Source organism: Acipenser ruthenus, chromosome 14 (genome assembly GCF_902713425.1).
Source record: "Acipenser ruthenus chromosome 14, fAciRut3.2 maternal haplotype, whole genome shotgun sequence".
In the NCBI taxonomy this organism is placed as follows: domain Eukaryota; kingdom Metazoa; phylum Chordata; class Actinopteri; order Acipenseriformes; family Acipenseridae; genus Acipenser; species Acipenser ruthenus.
Window position 1 is genome coordinate 24,403,444 of NC_081202.1, and position 22,254 is coordinate 24,425,697.

At 36.9% G+C, this 22,254-nt stretch overlaps 2 protein-coding genes across 2 annotated transcripts in view; both read right to left on the reverse strand.

The window, feature by feature from the left end:
• LOC117419415 (DNA-directed RNA polymerase III subunit RPC2) overlaps positions 1-13,234 on the reverse strand; it is a 33,276-nt gene extending 20,042 nt beyond the window's left edge. Inside the window, exons 1-15 of the mRNA XM_034032143.3 lie at positions 13,026-13,234; positions 12,191-12,223; positions 11,936-11,992; positions 11,782-11,846; positions 11,459-11,534; positions 10,764-10,864; positions 10,498-10,589; positions 9,930-10,047; positions 9,554-9,662; positions 6,877-6,999; positions 3,787-3,903; positions 3,547-3,681; positions 1,018-1,179; positions 591-791; positions 173-335 (exon numbers count right to left, since the gene is read on the reverse strand). Of these exons, the coding sequence (XP_033888034.1) occupies positions 173-335; positions 591-791; positions 1,018-1,179; positions 3,547-3,681; positions 3,787-3,903; positions 6,877-6,999; positions 9,554-9,662; positions 9,930-10,047; positions 10,498-10,589; positions 10,764-10,864; positions 11,459-11,534; positions 11,782-11,846; positions 11,936-11,992; positions 12,191-12,223; positions 13,026-13,097 (1,624 nt within the window). The 5' untranslated portion in view covers positions 13,098-13,234. The remainder of the gene's footprint in view (positions 1-172; positions 336-590; positions 792-1,017; positions 1,180-3,546; positions 3,682-3,786; positions 3,904-6,876; positions 7,000-9,553; positions 9,663-9,929; positions 10,048-10,497; positions 10,590-10,763; positions 10,865-11,458; positions 11,535-11,781; positions 11,847-11,935; positions 11,993-12,190; positions 12,224-13,025) is intronic.
• Positions 13,235-15,657: 2,423 nt separating this feature from the next.
• On the reverse strand, positions 15,658-22,064 carry LOC117420151 (poly(U)-specific endoribonuclease-A-like). The gene is made up of 7 exons (XM_034033720.3): positions 21,576-22,064; positions 21,033-21,129; positions 20,451-20,562; positions 17,506-17,627; positions 17,296-17,408; positions 16,843-16,993; positions 15,658-16,514 (listed from the first exon to the last, which is right to left on the reverse strand). The coding sequence occupies exons 1-7, from the start codon at positions 21,584-21,586 to the stop codon at positions 16,269-16,271; spliced, it is 852 nt and encodes a 283-aa protein (XP_033889611.3). The 5' UTR covers positions 21,587-22,064; the 3' UTR covers positions 15,658-16,268.
• Between the last annotated feature and the right edge of the window lie 190 nt (positions 22,065-22,254).

Below are 22,254 nucleotides of genomic sequence, written 5' to 3' on the forward strand. Positions count from 1 at the left end.
TAGTTCAATCGAAACAAGCAACAAGTGGTTCCCAAAATATACCTCAGCCATAAACTTTACTAAATTGAATATAAATGCTATATAATGCTATATAAGCTTCAATGGTAAACTGATTGCAAAAACAATTTAAAAAAAATAAATAAATAAAAAAAAAACAGATTTTTATAAATACCATTCAGAAAGACAAGGAACACGTTGGGATAGGACAACTCTTCACCACACAGTAGATTCACATCTTCCACCCCGAGGTTAAAAGCTAATTTAATAATAGGCCCATCTTCCATGTCAGTAGTGATATGGGTCATCAAAGCAAGGTTTTTTACTAGACCGCAAGCCTGAAAAACATCATATAAAATCATCAAACGCTGGGTCCTAACAAACTGACAACTGCTGACAACCATATTTTTATGAATTAAATGAGCGAATTCACACTTATTCTAATGCATGTTGTATTCTAAATACAATGCTTCTTTTTTCAACTTCAGCTATGGAGCAGTTGGTATGGAGACTATGTTGGTATATCATAGTGATTATTCATTAAATGTATTCAGTCACAGCTTGTAATCCTAGGATGGATATATAAAATGTACCTCTCCTTCAGGAGTGTCAGACGGACACAGCATTCCCCACTGCGATGGCTGCAGGGAGCGAGGGCCACTCACTTTCCTGGTCTTTTCAAACTGGGATGAGATTCTAGTCATCATGCCTAGTGCTGAGATATAAGACAGCCGAGACAGCACCTGGGTCACTCCCTGACGATCCATCTTGAATCTCTTTAATGACCAGTTTCCCTGAATAACAAGAAAAACATACCAAGAGTAACGAAGGCTGTCTGTTATAATCACCAAAAGACAGAATAATTAGGGATTATAAACACAGTGCAGGTGTCATAGGATTTGGGATAATAAACATAAAACAGTGACCATTATTTGACTGTTCATGTATTATTAAAAAACGTGCCAATGTATATTTTGTATAAATTTAGCATCAACAAAAATAAATGTACTGTTCACTTACAGAAGAGATTGCTGTGACCATGCCGTTGGTGATCTGATCCTGTCGCATGTGCTTCACTACATCAAACTGAGCTGCTCTCTGCTTGGGAATAATCTGGTCTGAAATCTTCTTTAGTTCAGAGTTGAACTTTTTAAACAGATCTTCAAACAACAGGGAGAGCAACTATGGAGGTAAAAAAAAAAATTATTAAATAGTCATACTTTACCAAATGAACTATTATTTGGGAAATGTACAGTTTTTAATGCTTGCTGATGTTTTTTTATACTAAAAAAGTTCAAATGTAAACATTATGTTTTGTGTTACAATGAAAACATCTAATTAAATATGGCTGTGTTGGATTAAAATGAAAGCTAACTATTTGAAATGCCATTAACTATAATTGCACATGTAATGTGTAGTCATTGTACCACATAGTTGCTATTTAAAAACTTATAGTATATGTATGTAAAACTGTAAAATACAGTATACTTTTGTCACTACATGTGTCAATACCTTGTAATATAGGCCTATCTACTAAATTAGGCATGCCATGTGTAATCCATTAATTGTACAATAGTTTTAAAAGTGCATATTTTAAATGGTCTATCAAATATATTATTATTAGTAGTAGTAGTAGTAGTCGTAGTATTTTTATTAGTAATAATAATTGAAGAAACACCATCATTAGATGAAACCTTCAGCTATCAGTCAGTTGTGGAGTTTATTTGAAGCATTTTGTTGTCAAACAAACTTTAGATAAATCAATACTGTGCGTACCAATGTCACTAATTGCACAATCAAGACAACTAGCCATAATGAGCACCTGTGCTATGGAGTATATTTCTGTTTTTCATTGTACAGGAAAGTCTGAATGGGGGCTTTATCCATCAGAGGAAGTAGAGTGTGAAAATTACACAATGTATTCAATCTATAACCCTTAAATTATACCTTCTTGTGGATTACACTAAAGGCTTCAGCATTCACCTGTTTTGTTCTGGTAATATTTAATAAAAAGGGACGGGAAGTTCATGATAACATTCATATTCTCTCTTTATTGAAGGTCTACTTCAAGCCAGAAATGCTTTCCAGCAAACAGGAAATCTTTCCTTGACAGCCCAATCAATAGCATTTACATACATCAAAATAAGCAGCAGCAAAATTATTAAAGAAATTAAGCTACTGCAATACAATTGCGGCAATTAGCTGAATGTCAGGGAATTCTAATTAGAGCGCCTTGAGATTGCCGTTTTTAGCATTTAAGCCTATTGAGTGTCCAAATTCGTCCCTTTCACAAGCGAGCCGGTTTGGGGAAATTAAAAGACTTTAGGCAGCTGTAATTACATTATCAGAGCAGGGCAGGGATTAGGAAATCTCTGAAGTCAAGGCGGTATTCTTTTGTCATGTGGTGGAAATCCCTCGCCTTCCAGGGTGTCGTATTTTGGTACCGTTCCATATCTCTCCCTGACAAAGGGAGCCGCATTAGGAATATAAAAAATGAACGAAGAATAGGAAAATGCTCCTCAAATAATGAACACATTAATAGAAGACTAAAACAAAAAGGAAGGTGAGAGATTAAGTGAAAAGAAGACAGGTTTTGCTAACACCTCCAATGGCATTGGGCCCTGATCAAGTCTCTAGTGGGAAAACAGCTTTGGAGAAGGCCTGTGATAAAACCAGGCTAGGCTTTTAGATACAGCTTCATTATCTAAAAGGTGAGGTACAGTCTGTTTCCCTCATATCACCCCAAAAACAGTTCTTTATTGTTTCAGGATTGTTTATCTTTTTTCAATATGTTTTTTCTTCTTTGACCAACAATGAGGATAGGGCTCTTTACTTAGTGACGGAATTAGCTAATGCTGAGCCTTCTGAAGACTGCCCGTTTAGCTACCAAGCAAAACTGTTGGCCATTTAAAAAGATGCATTTTATAGCCAGTTGCAAACCACTGAAATGGCCCCCTTTTGTTTTAGTATGTTTTAATCCAGTAGAATTAAACACTGTCAATCATGCTTAAATTAATTAGGAACAGCATGGGAAAAAAACCATATCCAAAACCGCTGCTTCTCACTACATTGTATTTTATTTTATTTATTAATATGGTCTCTGCACTTCCAAGTAAACCAAGAAAAAAAACTTCACAACTGAGTGATAATTGTGTCTACCTGTTTCAGGGCATGCATCACAGCAAGGCCAAATACTGTGACAGATTGAGACAAAACACAACACTGCAGTTATGTATAACTAGGGCAGCAGTGTGGAGTAGTGGTTAGGGCACTGGACTCTTGACCGGAGGGTTGTGGGTTCAATCCCCAGTGGGGGACACTGCTGTTGTACCCTTGAGCAAGGTACTTTACCTAGATTGCTCCAGTAAAAACCCAAACTGTATAAATGGGCAATTGTATGTAAAAATAATGTGATAACTGTATAATGTGAAATAATGTATAATGTGATATCTTGTAACAATTGTAAGTCGCCCTGGATAAGGGCGTCTGCTAAGAAATGAATAATAATAATAATAATGTAAACTGGCCAAAAAGAAAAAAGATACCCACTTGTCCTGCTAATTCCAGACGTTTGTTTCCATAATAGTCCCTGTCATCCACCTTGTGTTCGCCTTGAGCCAAAATGATCCTGCGGACCATCACTGCCATGTAAATACATTTTGCACGGAAGTTAAATTCTTTCACCTAAAAATAAGAATACTTTTAATAGAGGGCATGCATGGATACAAATCATTGATGTCACAATGTCAGTAATAGGAGTTCTTCTCAGCCATCCGAAACACTACTTACAGGTACATGGCTAAGAACGGTTGAAGCCAGAAGCTCTCGTGCCTCTTCCATTTTTGTTTTCTTTGGTCCGCCCCACATGCGCTGCCTTCGAATCTTGTTTCCAATATACTTTAAAGCCTGTAACACATGGTAATAAGTGTAACAGGCATTTTTATGTATACAGTAGTACAAGTTCCAAACATACATTACAACAAACGTTAAAGTTTGTTAAAAAGTACAATTATAAACGAATATTTGGCCGATATTTATTTTAAATGTTTAGTGACATGGCTAAATGTGATTGTCAATACACAAACCTAAAGCATGTACACATTGACCACATTTTGTTATTCCGACTGTAAAATGATGAAAACTTAAATAGCTGGATTTGACACCTACTTTTTGTAAGAGACTCTTAACTTAGTACCTCCTTACCCATGGGGCCAAAACACTTAAATGTTCTGTGAAGTGCAGTATAAGAATTAATTGCAGGTTGTTGGAAAGGCATCACCAGTTGAGAAATTTGAGGAGGCCCAAGACCTTCCGTGGTATTGTTAAAGATGGGTGCACAATGGGTTTCTTTGTATTTTGTATTCTTTCCATAAATAGCTCTGAACAAGTCATACTGCTCGAGTCACAATACTACAATGGCTCTCATTCAAAAATAAACCATTTTATTACTGGTAAGAATGTTCCTCTGCTGCTAGTGTATGTCATTATTGACCACACCTGAGTCAGCATTAAAAAATTTTGTACATTGGTTCACAGGTCAAACTGTCTATTTGACAAGGCAGCTTCAGTGCTACTCATCAATCACTGCCCAGTTCACGACAACTCTACTACATGAAACATTTCCGCACACTTGGATTAGCAGTTCTCTGGGTATACTGCATGTTAAAATGTTTCTGTGACATACAGACAGACTTGCCCACTTGTTCTAAATAATGCCCTCAGGAAGTTTCATCACAACACATATACATTATATATAACTAGCCAACATCATTTGCAAGCTTTATATAGCATGGTGTACTATAGATCAGCCATTTGTGCTGCACCCCAATAACAGGTACTTTTATGGTGGTGAGTTTACCTTCTATCTAAGGCATCTACAGTGCATACCCTACAATGCATATAGGCACAGCAGTGTGAGTAGTGGTCAGGGCTCTGGACCGGAGGGTCGTGGGTTCAAACCCAGGTGGGGGACACTGCTGCTGTACCCTTGAGCAAGGTACTTTACCAAGATTGCTCCAGTATTATTATTATTATTATTATTATTATTATTTCTTAGTAGACACCCTTATCCATGGCGTCTTACAATCGTAAGCAAATGCATTTCAAGTATCACAGTACAAGTAATAATACAATTAAGAGCAAGATAAATACAATGACTTTGGTTCAAGCAAGTACAAGTGTGACAAAATACAATTCAATAATACAGCAGATAACAGTGTCAGTGATAGTTACATGAGGATATGATTAAATACAAAATACTACAGATTAAACACTTGTACTCTGAAGTACAGGATTAAATGCAGTAAAATAGGGGGCAGATAAGAGCAAGAAAAGCACATTTAAAGAAGGGTAATAAGTGTCAGTAAAAACCTAACTGTATAAATGGGTAATTGTATGTAAAAATAATGTGATATCTTGTAACAATTGTAAATCGCCCTGGATAAGGGTTCTGCTAAGAAATAAATAATAATAAATAATAATAATAATAATAATAATAATAATAATAATAATAATAATAATAATAATAATAATAATACCCACATACCCCAAACATAAGCATAAAATAATCCTGATTACTACAGATTGGTTTAAGTAGTATACTATTGTAATATAATTGTATTATTCCTCTCAGACAATTTGCCTTTGCCATCCTGCTTGCTCCAAAGCAAGGCCCCTGTGCTTCTGGAGCAGGGATTTGGATGCTTCATGGAAACACCAGTAACAGGTAAATGACTGGCTGCAGTGCTTGTCACAATGCAAATTGCAAGTATGGTAAAAACAAATAAAAGTAAATAACTACTGAAATAAATACATATCAAAACTAAGGAGCTTTCTTTCACTTTTCAGGTATCTTACTATATTCATATGCAAATGACATCTCAGTTAGGCTTATAAAACTTGCAAAACACACACATACTGTACATACAGTCAGAACAATACCCTGACTAGGGTCAGCTGAAAAGACTAGGGTTAGCTAACAACTGACCTGGAGTAGTAAGGATACAAACTTGTTACTCACAGTAGCCTACAACTTAAAAAGGGTCTGTTGCCATTAGAGAGCTTTACATTTCATATACAGTACAATGTTCCCAAACATAAGAGCTCCGGTTATTCCAACATAAACTGCTAGAGGGCAGTCACGACCATCTTTCAGCTTTGGCTGATGTATTTGATGTCAGAGGCACAAAAAAAAAATTAGGTTGGTGGAACAGTATATATAAGTTGTCCTATTCATAGATGTTTTATTTTATTACAAATAGTACAAACATTGCAAACAAACCATATACAGTAATCAGTCGCGTATCCGCTCGTTACATATCAGCAGTAACCGTTTATCCACCATGATCAAGCTCTTCAGCAACGTTAGTTTATTATGGAACAAAGAAGATTAGTTCAGATATTGTAGATCCTACCAAAGTTTTCGTACAAAGTGTTATGTACTCTGTGCGCTACCATTGCTGTGGTAGTGTCACGCGAGCTGTTCAATGTGTTGACAATGTAAATAAATCCTGTTTGTCTGCGGAGTGTATTAGCCTCAACCTCCGTCTCAATCTCCTGCCATCGCTCGGCTGCGAATGCACGCAGCCACACGGCTGACGGCTACCCTGTCACAAGCATTAATACCCTGTATCTTTCTAAACAAGGGATTTAGGGAAGCTCCCTAATAAAAATTGAATCTCAAAACAATAATTGTGTGAAAATATATATCTCATTAAATAAAAGTTTTATATTCATTACATATTTTAAGACCATTGTCGGTTTCTTTAGTGATATTCAACTAAAGTTTCATGCATGCCAAACTTTTTTGTGTTTTCAAAACTGGCTTAAATAAAATTGTGTTGTTTTGTAAATGGGGTATTTGAAGCTTGGCAGGTCTACCTGTGTCTGTGTGAAGATCTGGGCTTTCTGACACTCCTCCAGGCTGGGGGCGAAGGCTGCCATCACGTGCTCCTCAGTCCCAATCATCTGGACAATCTCCTGGTCACTCTCCACCCCCATGGCCTGCGATGGATGGGAGAAATATTAGTGTTTGCTCAGTGACATTTGCTTATGCTAATCAAGCATTGTTTGCCAGTACTTCATTGGCACCAAAGCTGGTCCTACTCTCGGATCCTGTGCCATCTGGCTTTGGCAGCACTGTCCTGCTGCAGGAAAGCTTTGAAATGAATTCTACATACACAAGTGTAAGACAAACTTGTGAAGCACTGTTTGTAATCACTCATATCCAGTGTATTTCTTATCAAGTGCATTTAAAAAGTGTTCTTTAATGTTTCCCAAGCTTTATGTCCTGCTACAGATGAAAGATGATTTATACAAGACAGGATAGAACAGTGAACTGCTACACTACCTTCATCAAATGTAATTACTGGGTACTGGGATCAACTCAATGCTGGTGAAAATTTGAGCTGTTACTTACAGATGCTGCAAATTAAAACGGAAGACTTTTGTAAGTGATGCGAGATATTTAACACTGACTGTACATATCTGTATGTCTAATCTGCTCATTTATACACACACACACATATATATATATATATATATATATATATATATAAAAAACACACACACACATACATACATACATACATACATGCATGCTATCTATGTACACAAACACTGAGGCTAATTAAGAATTAAGACCTTGTTTGGCTTGTGGCGAAACATTGGCTTTAGCACTTTAATCAATGTGTGCAGTGACTTTTTTTTTCTTTTCTTTCTTCAACAGTAAGATTGCACTATTTTGACAGGATTTTTTTTTTTATTTTTATCTGTGCCAAAGTTCTCCTTCAGGCAGTATTTCACACATCCCACTGAGCCCAGGCTTTTGAAGCCAGCTTGAAGTTAAGCAAGTGCTAAACAGGTTTAGTGAATTTGTAGCTCGAACCGCTGGGGCAAGGTGGCAGCCAGCAGTGCGGCCCATTGTGGCTTCCAGATGGCGCTCAGTCTTTATCCACACCTAGCCTGACGGCTGGGATGATATTAATCTCATCCAAGTGGAGAAGTTTTTACTTCAAAGAACACTTTCTTTTTTTTTTTTTTTCTTGTTATAGGTTCTTAATAACATTTCAATATATTCAAATCTCATCTTGATAGGATTGAAAAGGGATTATTAAAGAAAATATGACCAGGGACATAATCCCTGCAAGAGCTTTAATCAGATGACAGAACTTCTGCAAAATTAGGTGCCTGTGTTCACAATTGCATACCTATAATACTTATGCTACTGCACATACTTTGTGTCATTACTAAGTTTTACCACAGTTGGAAAACACATCAAGAAGTTCAGTGTACAGGTGGATGGACGGACATGCGCATCAACACTTTATTTCTAGGGATTTCACAATCCATGGAGAATAATTAAGACAATCCTGAACCTTTTGCTTACTGAAGATAAAACCGTTAAAGTCCTGGTTCAAGATAGACTTTGAAAAAAATATTAAAAGCTAGTGGATAACGGCATGACGATGCACTGAAATTATAATCTCTTTCGACACAAAAGCCATTCTGTGCTAAGTACTGGGGCTGAGTCCAGCACAGTATGAAAACTCCATGAGATCTGACAGCCCTGTAGGTATTTTATGGGCTGCATTCATTCAGTATTAGAGCATTTCCTTCTAAACATAACTAGGCATAAAACGTTTAAATTGGCATTAACACAAGTGCCAGTCTGTGCTCCAAAAACACACAAGAAAAAAAAGAAATTGCCTAGACTTAAGAATTGGAGGCTTTCATGGATAAATGGCTTAAATCTTACTATCAGAGTATTTTAGCTTTCAGAATTAAAGACATTAGAAATAAAGATGTACCAGTCCAGCTCTTGCAGCACACATACAAAGGCTGCCGGCCTAATCTAATCTAATTACTTGACCAAAAAAAAAAAAAACTCATACAATTAGTTTGAATTTTGTTTATTTCTTTTGCAGGAATAACTACTGTACTTTAAAAAGGGAGTGATACACTTAGAAAAATATAAAACAAGCTAGAAACCACAATAATGTCACTGCAATAAAGTTAGGTTTCAGCCTAGATACAATTAATCATATTATACTGATACTATTCTAGGAGCTGTGTGGTAAAAGCCTGGCCAGGCAGCATCACAAGACAGGGAACTGAACAATGAGCTGATGAATTTCAGAAATGACAGTTATTTTTCTTTTCATCACAACAGAATGTTCAACTGGCAGCAAGCTAAATTTAAGTAAGCATAAAGGTTTCGTTTTTTTTTGTATCTGATGAGAACACCACCAAATGTTTGCTATTTTGCCAGTTAGAAATTGCTGGGTACTACTTGAGCAATCCTAATTCTGCTGTGCCCCACAAAGCAAGTGCTTCTGTTATCCCAGATCTTCAAAGTAAATTGATAACATTACTGCCCTCTTGTGGGCAACAACTGAAACTTCCTTTAGTACACACAATATTGAGGATAGGCTCCATTTTTACAAACTCTACAATGCCAAGGTAATCATAATCTTACAATAGTATAATTCAGTCTTACCTGTCCATCTATGGTTACAGGAGCGGCTTTGCATAAAGTAGAGTTACAGAAAGAATGTACCTTCAAGATGATTGCAATAGGGGCGTCCTCGGACAGGGTGTTGTGTTTCATGTAGAACCTTCCTTGCTTTACGGTTATATTGGTTCTGCTTTTCTTCTCATGGGTGGAGCTGTAAAACATCACATCTTAGCATAAAAACTAAAAGAAATATGGGATATTAGGAAATGTAAGAGTTACTAAGTCTAAATATGAATGAGAGAAAAGCTTCCAGTTCAAACATTTGTTAAAATAACCTTTTAGTTTTACTACACACATTTCTAGAAGACTGTACCATTTTTTTTTTTTTTTCTTGGAAAATGAACATGATCGTGGCCAAATGCAGTCTTACAAATATACAATATAAACAAAATACATAACATTCTTCTGACAACTTTACCTGGTCACAGAGGCCCCCACCGTTCCTTTCCTGTCAACGTCAACAATAATTCGGTTTTTGGACAGCTGCTCCTGAATTAAAATGACCTTTTCCTGCCCCTTCACAATAAAGTACCCCCCTGCAAAAAACAGACATAGCAAGGTCCTTTCAGGCACTGCATGCACATGGACTTTTTACCCACATATTTAACCACAGATTCACCCGTTTCTACTAGCAGCCTGCATGGCTGGTACAGGATAACAGGCCACACCACACACACTTTCCTGCTGTTTTATATATGAAAAAACAGCACACAGGATATACTGCAAAAAGAGTAAACTACTGCATTCTTGTTAAAACCACAATCACTTGACCTATTATAATATTGCTGAAAAGCGCTTCAGTCCTGTACATCTGTTTAATCCTTATTTGTAAACGAGTTGCATTACTCCAATAAAAAACCTACTAAATTTAGTTGTCTACTTCCTAAATTTGCCTGACAAATTGTTGATAAACCTAATACTATTAATCTATGCAACCACTTATAATAATAAAACAAACGTTTCAGTGGGGAAAAGCAAGAAGTCACCTGGATCAAGAGGGCATTCATTCAGCTTAGAAAACTCTGCTGGAGTTTTCCCCATGAGAACACAGTTGGAGCTACGTAGCATGATTGGCATTCTAGGAAGAAAAAAAAAGGTATAAAAGTTATCAACAAAACTGCTAAATTTCAGTTAGATGAACACAATGAATTTTCATGTAAATGGAGATGTTAAAGCTAAGGGTCCAGATATTTAATGGTAACACACACCTAAACTTTGGGCTCTACACTTCAAAGCCAAGACCATGTCCTACCTGCCAATGGGTAAGGCATTGCGAATGATTCTCTGACTTCCTCGGGTATACTCAATATCCACTGTAATTGGGGCAGAGTAGGTCATGTCTCTCAGACGACACTAAAAAGGAAAAAATAACTCTTAAGGTTTCTCTAGTGATGGTACATCATATTTTCAGACAATGTATCAATTTAGGTGTACAGCATTTTGAATTTATGAGAATTCAATCAAGAAAATCAGTATATTTTGTTACATGGTTTGTGTATGAGAAGTAACATATTCCACTAAGCCATTCAGGTAATTATATTTTTAAAGATAACAAAAACGAAAGCCATTTGTAAAAGACTAGCTTATTTGAGTTGCCTATAATACCTGGCGAGATTCTGGTGTCATGTAAGAGTTGTGAAAAATAGTTGATCTTGATATCACTCTGAGAAAACTAGGGAGGGGTGCTCAGGAACAGAATATATGAATGGACTGGACAATAACCACTTGATTTTGATTTTCTACCTCTGAAAAAGGAGGGACTTTTGGAATTCCTCCATAGTTAGGAGCAAAGCACTATGGGTAACTGTAAAAAGGTCTGGCGTTGATATCACATTGGTTTACATGAAAGGTAGTGGTTTGGATTTGTTTACACAGATATGAAAATAAAATACAGGCAGCAAATCAACATGTTCTCACACCACTATTATTTCAAAATATTTCCCCTACCTCATGTGGAGATACTGGTCTTGTTACATTGAAGCTTTCCTCTACATCGGGCATTCCCACATAAATATTGAGGTACCTGCAAAAAATCTAATTATGTAGGGAGCTTTTGTATTAATTTACCATGTCAATAGCTTCATTGGCAGGAAATGCTTGTTGGGAATGCTGCATTCTAGTTTAATTTCTAGAGAGTTCTCTTGAGATGTCACTTTGTTTCCAAGACAAGCATAAAGCAAAATCACATTCATACAGCCAAATACACTTTTTTTTTTTAAATATATAAAAACAAATACAATTTTCAAAAAATTATTTACATAAGCACCTACTTTAAATACCACATTGGATCTGCATCACTTGTAACCTTTTCATTAGCATTCATGATTTTCTTTATCTGCAAGAAAACACAAATTATAAGGAATCAGAATGGTGTAAACTAAAGAAATATATTACTGTTAGGACATCATCATAAAGAGTTCCTACCTCCACGTTAATAAAATAGTTGAAGGAGTCAATGTGCTGTTTCACAAGTCCTTTCACCTATAAGTGACAAATGCAAAGGAAGTTAAATGATTCTCTAGCTCAATTTCAGCCAGTCTGATACAAAAGCAACACTAAATGTGTACAGTACAGTAATTGTACTTTTTTTTTTTTTAAGTGAAGTTGCTATTCAGTAAAACATTAAACACCAAAATACATATTTAATACATTTCAGAAAACTTAACAACAAAACTGTACCTTCAGGAAGGCTGGTAACAACTTCCATTTCTCCTGTGAGGAGAACAAAAACAAAAATATTATTATCCATATTTGAATGCAAGCACTGCACTGGCGATGAAGATACACAAGCATGGTAACACAATATCATTTATAATTGGGGCATTAGTGTCAACATTATATTTCTTTAAAAAGCAGAAATAAAAGACCCTACAAACAAAACCTTTACCAGTGCAACCTCTGCAAAGTATGCACTTAAAAATGTTTGACTTTTTAATGTTTTTTTGATAATAAAGTAGTCTGGGCCAGTGGTGCAAGATGCCAGGAAACATAATGCGAACTTCCCAGATTTCTTGCTAGACTACTTCCATACAGTGGCTATGTTTGTATTGTGTTCAGCACATCTGGAAAATGCAGGGCAATACTAATTATGTCTTTTCCGTAATGCATTTTATCCTGGTGTATGAAAGGAATTTTATTTATTTATTTATTTAAAGCACACTGCACGTGTACGATGCAAAACACTGTAACATTTCATGTGCTTAATGGGAACAATAAGCGCCTTTTTGTAACGTGAAGTCTCCTTAAAATCGACCGTTTAGTTAACAATACGAAGTCAAATACTACTAGTCCATTCTGTATACTTCATGAGTGGTATTCGGTACGTAACCAACAACTTTACAATGTGTTGCACTAGTATAATTACATTATACTGCAATCCAGTTGTGGCGACTATCAAACGCGTTCAGTTTTTATTGTTTAATACATTACATACATACTTTGAATGTGTTCTTTCTTATATAACTGTGATAACCGTGTTTCCTTCGTTCTGTTTCATATTCACAAGTGCACCTACCTCAACTGTATTTACTGGAGCTGCAAGCTGCTCGGGGCGCATGTCCCCGAATTCCTCTGCGAGGACATCCATTGTTTTTTACTCGACAAACTAAACAACAGATAAATACGATTTCAGAAACTAACCAAAATAAACAATACGTGTTTTTTACTCATGTTACTAAACTAAGCCTCAATTCCACACGTGAATATAGACGGTGTTACATATACATTGTTCCCTACGGAAACAAGTTACATAGGGCATTCGTTACCGGAAGCTGCATATTTTTTAATCAGTGCTAATGTTTATATATATATATATATATATATATATATATATATATATATATATATATATATATATATATATATATATATATATATGGTTAAAAAGAATCAAATTATGTTATTATTTGAAATATGTAATTTTGTGTGTTCAAAATGTTCCTGACAGAATAAACAAAATGAGCCGGTTGTACTTGTTCTCAAAATCATATCACTATTCCTAGTGGTGTGTTTTTGATTTAAATTAATCTTCATGAGGAATACAGTATTACAATTGTTATGACAGAGATGCCAAGGTCACAAAATCCAAATGAAGGAGATATCCAAAAAAAAAGGAGACAGATTTAGGAATACTCCATTAAAATACATAGTAATTTACTGACTTTTAGGAGTGTGGCTGCTAAAATCAACACCATTTGTTCAATGTATTAATTGACAAGCGAGCATTAAGAAGGCCCTAGCATTCTGTCGGGTTACGTGCTATGATATGTTGGTTAAAACCAAGATCCTGTCTAGCATTCTAATACAGCAGTGGTGGCTCTGGGGCCTCAGAATTGGGCAATTTACAGATACATTTAAAGTTGGTCCCAGTCCTACCTCTTAACCGGTACCAACCCACCGGTTTAACATTGATAGTTTTATTATCATCCTCTCTGCTCACCTTATAGGTACCCAGTTGAACTTTACATTTTGAATATGTCTTCCTAACTGTGAAAAACTGTAATTCAGGCCACACACCCTAATCCTGATGCAACACTGTTACCCTTGACGCCAGTTTGTGCTAGGTAGGACAGTTGTGTTTGAACAGGGTACAGTTAACACATACAAATAGAATTGTACATCAATGTAAAGGCCAATATTTATTTTACAATTATAGAGAATTTATTTAACAATTCCCTGCTCTGCTTTTGCAATGACTCAACCAAAAATACGATGTGTCATATTAGGAAGCCTATCAGAAACATCATCAAAACATCTTGCTACTTTGATTGCGTGCCATTTGGTTATTATTCGTTGTGTTGGTCAATTTCTAGATAAAAAAAATAAACAAACAAACCAAAAAAACCTCCTTTAGCCTCTGTCCATATTGTAAAAGCAAAGCAGCGCTATACAATTGGTGAGAATTTGATGTTATTACTGTCGTGCAAGAGCAACAAGCTTCTAATAATGTTCATAGTCATAAATTACATATAGGTTAGGTGGTATTGCAAACAGAATGCTCTTTATTTAGATACTTTTTTTGTGTTAACAATATATGACAGCTAAATAAAAGTTTTTTTCCCCCCTCAGTTTCTTTACGTATGTAAATAAGGTGTGTTAATACAAGCTATATCTTTTTAGATCATCCAACTCATATTCCTCACGCTCTAGGAAGTGCATGACCAAAACATAGTAAGACGAAAAAAGATGGGTAAATTGACTTCTTTGTATGGAAACGTCTGAAGCCATACCTTTTGCAGTGAAGATCCTGTTAGTGATGTAATCTTGCGCATCTTTCTACTATAACTAAAAGCTGTACCAAACAATTCTTTATTCACTGAGATCTGCTGGAAGTAGCCAATATTCTTTGACCAAATAGGAAAAAATAAGCATACAGTACAAGTTAAGAGACCGCTTCATTCAGTGTTTTTGTCTACGTTTGTTTAAGAAGAACATAAACGTGAAAAAAAATAGTTGATTCCATGAATTTGTTCAAAAAGACAAATGTGGACCTTAACATCAGTTTTCTGCAAGATTTACATAACAAAACAAATATACCGCCCTGCCACATGTCTCCCCCCTTGTGTGAAGCACACATGGCTGCTACTGGCCACCTTCATCTTGATTAACTCCATCCTAGGTGGCTGGAAGGAAATGTTGAAGCTCAGCCGGCCCCAATCAAAGACCAGATGGACAGGGCTGCCCTCACTAACCTGGACACATTGCCTTTTGGTGGCAGCAGGCCCCAACATTGTCTCTTGGTGTGGCTGTCCTGGATCTTCTGTAAGGGGAGCCCATTTAATCCCCATGGTGACCCCTGGGCTTCTACTCCCTTACGTCCAAATGAGTTTCCCTGTTCGGGGCTCCTCTTCAGAGGGTGGCCCCGGCGATAGTGCAAGCCCCAGACTTGTGCTGGCAGCATCGCTTGCAAAGGGCCCTCCGGTAGTAGCAGTAGCTTCAGACACCTTCACAGTACCTCTGGTTACAGGAGATAGGTTGAAGTAAGGGTGTGGTCATGTCAACGTCACTTCAGAAATTATGTCTAAAGAAAAATAGTTACAGAAAAATGTTTGGAACACAGGTCAACTTTGTATTGGGCAATGGTGGAGTTGCTTCACAACCCACACACACGCATACACACACACACACAATGAAGCAAGGAGGCAGAATCTCATGTCAAAACCAAAAGTTTAATCACAAAACAATTTAAAAGAAATACCAAAACGAATGTTCCCCACCTCCAAAAAGCAATATATTGTTGAATAATTTTATTGTATCAACCACAAAAAATGCATACAAATTAGCACTAGGTAAAGAAATGGCCCCAAAAGGATTATTAGTAGGCTTTGTAGATAGCAAATAGGCAATAACAACTTTTTAGTGATCGGAAAGCATTTTTATAGATAATCTCTGAATTTGTTTTGATTCCCCCCCCCACCACCACACACACATTTAGCACCCAAATCACGCATATGCGGCATGTAGCATTTTGCAATTTTTTAAAGTGTACAATTCAGGATACAGACACTGTGTACAAACCCTTTCAGCTTGGAAATCTAGAATTTACTGTAAAAGTGAGTCTTCATTTTCTAGACACACTAAACATCCTCTCATTGCTCAGTCTAAATTATGTGGATAAAGGCACATTTTTGGAATGTTAGAATAGAAGCATGTGAGCAAATTGTTTTGCTGTATCCAAATTTAATGCACACACTTTTCTACAGAAATGATTGCTCTTTAAACCTGTATAATCTAGAATATATGTAACTTCTCATGTCAGTTACATAGTATTGTTATTGCTAAGAAGTTTTGGATAAGAGGATCCAATGCAACCGCCACTGCGATACACAACTATCTCCAGCTCATACTCGTCCACTTTTACAACTGTATGGGTATGGGACATCAGGAAACAAATGGTGTAGACTGCAAACTCAAACTCAGGGCTGACCCCGATGAAACTGCTGCCGACAGGCTTCAAATGGCCCTTCCAGCTGAACTGAAGGGTTAGAAGCTGGTCCTCTTCAGGCTGAAAGAACATTTCACATGAATGACAAACTTCTTAAAAGAGTGACAACCAAGGTTTTGAAATCTATTTTCTAACCTATTGTTGGAATTAGTAAATGCATCACTGGTCCCTTATTGTTGTGCTGCAAACCATTTTGTTCCTACATTTATGGGGATATGCACAATACCATACTGAAGCGATACATTATGCATGCCAATTTTTTTCTGTTACTTTCCAACAGTTTTCTCTGAAGGGAATACTGTATCTACTTGCTCATCTCTCCGCTCTTCTTCTTCCTGTCATTATTACAATATATTTCTCATTTTTACCACTTACTAATTCTTCTTACCCTGTGTTTGTTAGATCGTGCTTTATAGCCTTTGTAATTAACATGGTTTTGCTTTTCCTGCAGGTAGAACTGGATCCAGTTATGGAAACCAATGACTTGTTTGGACCTGGTCTCCCCTACAAAGACATGCTCAAATCCACATGAATCCGCTCTAGAAAGAACAAAAAAAAGTAAATGTGTTTAAGGATCTATAGATATACTTTATTCTGAGAGATGTGGAGAGACAATTTAAAAAAAATCCAAGACATTTTTCTCTGGATAAGCTATAGAATGGGCAACTAGGCTACGCTTAGGACTAAGTGGTATAAAACATAAGGTCATAAATGATAATGATGTGGTTCACCCCAGTGAACTCTTGGTCTGGCACACACAGAAACAAAGTAAAAGTTTGGAACAAGAAGTAGTAATCTATCATAGATACAACTTCAAAAATGAATTAAAAATAACACATACCCACTGCTGCTATCCCTGTTGTAAAGCTGAAACCAGATGTCATACAGCTGGGTCTTAAATCTTTTGGGGTCTGGGCTTGCCTTTCTTTGATCAATCAAATACTGGTGAGCAAGCTGCATGAAAATAACACTGCATGTGTTTACTATATGGAACCAGATGCCTTTATAGGTTTGTTATCAATTCAGTTAGTTCAAGCAAACCAGTACAAACCTTCATAACTTTAGTGTCCAAAATAGCATCGAGAAAGAGGTGGTTCTCTCTCACTTCTTCAGCTGTAACAATCTCTGCAACTCCAGTTGACCTCTCATAGTTGTCCAGCAGAGATATAAACACTAGATCAGAAATATAAAACTTACTAGTGTAACAATTCAGAATGTTTAATAGAGTAAAGCATATGGCAAGATTTTCTAGATACAACATTTACACATGCTTTATTAATAGAGGGTGTCCTGGAAAAAACATATCATCCCACAGTTTCAACAGAATATTTTCTGGAAAATTAAAAAAGATATGGTGGAAAAGTTCAATAACCATCTACAGTCCATTTCACACTGGCACTTGTGCCCGGGTCACAATCCTGTGTAGTGTGAAACCACGTACATGGGACGTACCTGGGTTGCAGCGAGCCACCTCAGAAAGTGGGTTGACACGCTTTGACCCGGGTTGAGTGAGACAAAATGCATGATGGCAGCTCATAAGCTGACGAAACAAACAACCACGCCTGCATGAAGGTTTCACTTCCGCAAGGAACATTTCTGTTGATTCTGCTTAGCCATATTTCTGTTGACTGAGTCACACCATGAGCCAGATTGCAGCAGGAATGAAGAAACATTTACTCTAATCAACATTTGGGGTGACGGTTCAATCCAGAGAAGCTTGGATGGAAGTATCTGTAACAAGCTGCTTCCGGGGCATTGATACGCGCGTTGTGTATTTGTCCGTCTGTCACCCGGGTCATCCCTGCTTTATCAAAAGCAGTGTGAAATGCAGACCTGCATGACACTGGGTCTCGACCTGGGTAGAGCAAGCCAGTATGAAAGGGGCTTATGCTTTTAGAAAATTGATTCAGTTGGTAATATGAAGCAAAGAGAGAGGTTACCTATAGAAAATTGTAATCAATTACAAATAAAAGCCAATATTTCTTAATGGAGTCCAGTTCATTTTGATCAAATTTACAGCAGGGTTCAAAATTTCACTGTATGGTATTTTGACTCCAGCACCCCAGCTAAACAGTAATTCTGTAAATTACAATGCCATGCAGGTACAGGTAATAAGATCAGGTGTGTCTACAGTGCCAAGAAAAAGTTTGTGAACCCCAATGATAATTATGGAAATTCCATAGTTATATCATAATAGCCTTCTTGAATCAAAACCAGTCTTTTCTTAAATATCCAATAGGGTTTATATGAACCAATTCCATGTCTTTTGAAACAAAATGATGTATGAATTAGACAAACAATGAGTAATTAAGATTCAGGGTATGTGAAAAAGTAAGTGAACCCCTGGTTTTATCAGATCAATTAAGGGGATAATTAGAATCAGGTGTTTAAATAATTTGGTAGATATTCAGGAGTGAGTTTGGGAGGCCCCACCCTATATGAAGATCAGAAACTTTGTGAGTTTGGTCTTCACCATACAGGTGTGTGGAAACACGTCATGCCACGATCAAAAGAAATCTCTGATAACCTCAGAAAAAACAGTTATTGATGCTCATCAGTCTAGAAAGGGTTACAAAACCATTTCTAAGGATTTGGGGCTCCACCAATCCACTGTCAGACAGACAGTCTACAAATGGAGAAAGTTCAAGACCACAGTCACTCTACCCAGGAGCGGTCGTCCTACCAAAATCTCTCCAAGAACAAACTGGAAAATCATTAAGGAAGTCACAAAGAACCCCAGAGTAACATCCAAGGATCTGCAGGCCACTCTCGCCTTGGCTAATGTAAGTGTTCATGACTCAACTATCAGAAAAAGACTGAACAAGAATGGTGTTCACGGAAGGATAGCCAGGAAGAAACCACTGCTCTTTAAAAAGAATATTGCTGCCCGTCTGAAGTTCGCCAAAGAGCACATAGATGATCCACAAGACTTCTGGACACACGAGTCAAAGGTAGAACTTTTTGGCCTCAATGAGAAATGTTATGTTTGGCAAAAACCAAACACTGAGTTCGAACAGAAGAACCTCATCCCAACTGTCAAGCATGGTGGTGGGACTGTGATGGTTTGGGGCTGCTTTGCTGCCTCAGGACCTGGACGGCTTGCCATCACTGACACAACCATGAATTCTGCATTGTATCATAAGATTCTAGAGGAGAATGTCAGGTCATCCGTCTGTGAGCTGAAGATTAACCAAAAGTGGGTCATGCAGCAAGACAATGGTCCTAAACATACAAGCAGATCTACAAAAGAATGGCTGCAGAAGAAGAAATTCCGCGTTTTAGAATGGCCTAGTCAAAGTCCGGACCTAAACCCCCATCGAAATGTTGTGGCAGGACCTGAAGCGAGCCGTCCATGCAAGGAAGCCCTCAAATGTCACCGAGTTGAAGCAGTTCTGTAAGGAGGAATGGGCCAAAATTCCTCAAAACCGATGTGAGAGACTGACCAACTGTTACAGGAAACGCTCAGCTGAAGTCATTGCTTCTCAAGGGGGTGCCATCAGTTACTGAATCTAAAGGTTCACATACTTTTTCACACATGGATATTGAATGTTGAATCATCTGTGGATAAATAAATGTTGAAAAAGCACAAAAATCGTGTTTTTGTGTCTTTTGTTTAATCAGGTTATCTTTATCTATTATTAGGACTTAGATTAAGATCAAATAACATTTTAGGTTTGAAATATGTTAAAATCCTAAGGGGTTCACAAACTTTTTCTCAGCACTGTAAATAAGCTCACAATAAAACCTGGTATTGCTCATTGTAACTCAAGATTTAATTTGGGTATTAACAGGGCTAGCATTGACCTCTAGCTTACTTCATTCCTCATGTTTCACAAAACAATGTGGACACAATGGAAAAGTATTGTGAAACTTGCCCCAGGAACTCAGTGATACCCTTCTATCAAAACTGTACTGTACAAACAGAAGCTCATTGCAAAACCTCAGTTTGGTCATACATTCTGCACTGGGTGATTATTTCAAAAGGAAAAGACTTACACGCATATGTCTTTATGCTTTTCAGCCGCTCCTCATTCACGTAAGTGAACAGAGGAGCTGAAACTTTGTCTCTGGCATTGCTACTGCCCGGAGCACCGCATACCGCCTTCCCCTAAAAACGAAAAAGAAAAAAAAAAGAAAAAAAGAAAGAACATGGATTTATAATGCGTGCATTACCAAAACTAGAAAAGGAGTGTGAATATATTGTATTCTTCCTATTTAGAAGAAGTGATAGTGTTCAGTGAATTAAATCGTGTAGTAAAGAGTGCAATGTAAAAACTGGAGTACTATGTATTGTCTCTCTCTCCCACTAGACATGATGTGGGCTACCTCCAAGGCATGTACTATACGCTTAAAAACAACAGAAATCTAGCTAACACTATTGTGTTTATATTGCATTTTAAGGGCCTGTAATCCAGAAAGTAAATTAAATTTACGATAAAATCCCAAATAAAATTGGGCCCCTGGAACATGAAAACAAATACGAGCAAGATAATCCTTCCCCCAAACAGCTACAACCACATGTGTATTTATTCTTAATGTAGATTTTTTGCAATTGAAACTTGACTTTTTGAGCCATACCTGTGGACAGATTACATAATCTTTTCCTGACTTCAGACGATTCTCATCAGCTGACCAGAGCTGTGCCAGGATCTCAGACAGTTCATGGTTTATCTGCCTGAATAACAATGGAAAAAGATTATATTTTATTGTAGGTTGTAGGGTGAACCTTCTACACCAAATAAAAATCCAAAGACAGCCTTGCCTCGATCCCTCCCGACAACCACTTTAGTATCATGTTTTCAGATTCAAGCGTGTCAGCAGTCAATAATTATTCTTGTCAAGGCATAAGGTGTTGTTTTTTACAACTACAATGGCTGTGTCCTTGAATATTTTACTACCATCTACCAGACCAGTGAATTTGGTTTGGCCCATAGTAAATCTCATGGTAATTTACTCAAATAGTAGTACGACTAACAAATGTTGTTAATACTAACCGGAAGTCTTCAGTGCTTATAGCTGTGTTTGATAATGACAATAACATGCATGTCTTTCATTAGCCCATACAGACTAACAGGAGGTGTTAAGAAATAGAAGTATCTTAAAGAATAACGCATTTCTTACCTTCTAGCCATTCTGTATTGCTGCCAATTTCGGTGTCTGCTACAGACTAATGCTCAGACCTTCGCCAGTATACTTTATTTATTATAAGCCTCAGCCAATCGGATTACCAATCAAACTGATACTTTATCCAACTGGAAAATGTCACATTGGTTAAAGTTGCTTATCCTGTTTTTCTTTCTATGACAGGAGGAGGAAAATTATGTGGGTGGGACCCAGAGAATTAGCAATTGGAAACTGCACACAAGCTAAACCATGTAATTCATGCCATGCAATGTGACACCCAAACTTTTAATTACTGTCATTTCAGTTTAAAAAAACAAAACAAAACAAAAAAAACCCCACAATAAATAACCAGATCAAACCACTGGGAGAACTGTAATTTCTAAACAAACAATGTATTGCAGAAACTGAAATGTACCGATCCCCATATAGTATTTTTGATATGTTTGCAAAAGGGAAACGTAGAATAAACTACCAGTAGCAGTGAAGCAGGTTCAAGCCAGGTCTCAGATGATATATATATATATATATATATATATATATATATATATATATATATCATGTACAATACATTGTACTGTATAGACAAGCTCCTTTATAGTAGTAGTCAGATGAACACAAGAGAAACACATAGCCATGCATATAGAACACAGGGAGACTAATCAGAGAGGCTACCAAG

What these genes read in the sequence shown, in the direction of transcription:
- LOC117420151 (XM_034033720.3), bottom strand. An exon ending in ATTATGTAATCTGTCCACAG is followed by an intron (nt 20,563 to 21,032) that starts GTATGGCTCAAA and finishes TTTCGTTTTTAG; the next exon opens with GGGAAGGCGGTATGCGGTGC. An exon ending in AAGCATAAAGACATATGCGT is followed by an intron (nt 17,628 to 20,450) that starts GTAAGTCTTTTC and finishes TTTCTGATCTAG; the next exon opens with TGTTTATATCTCTGCTGGAC.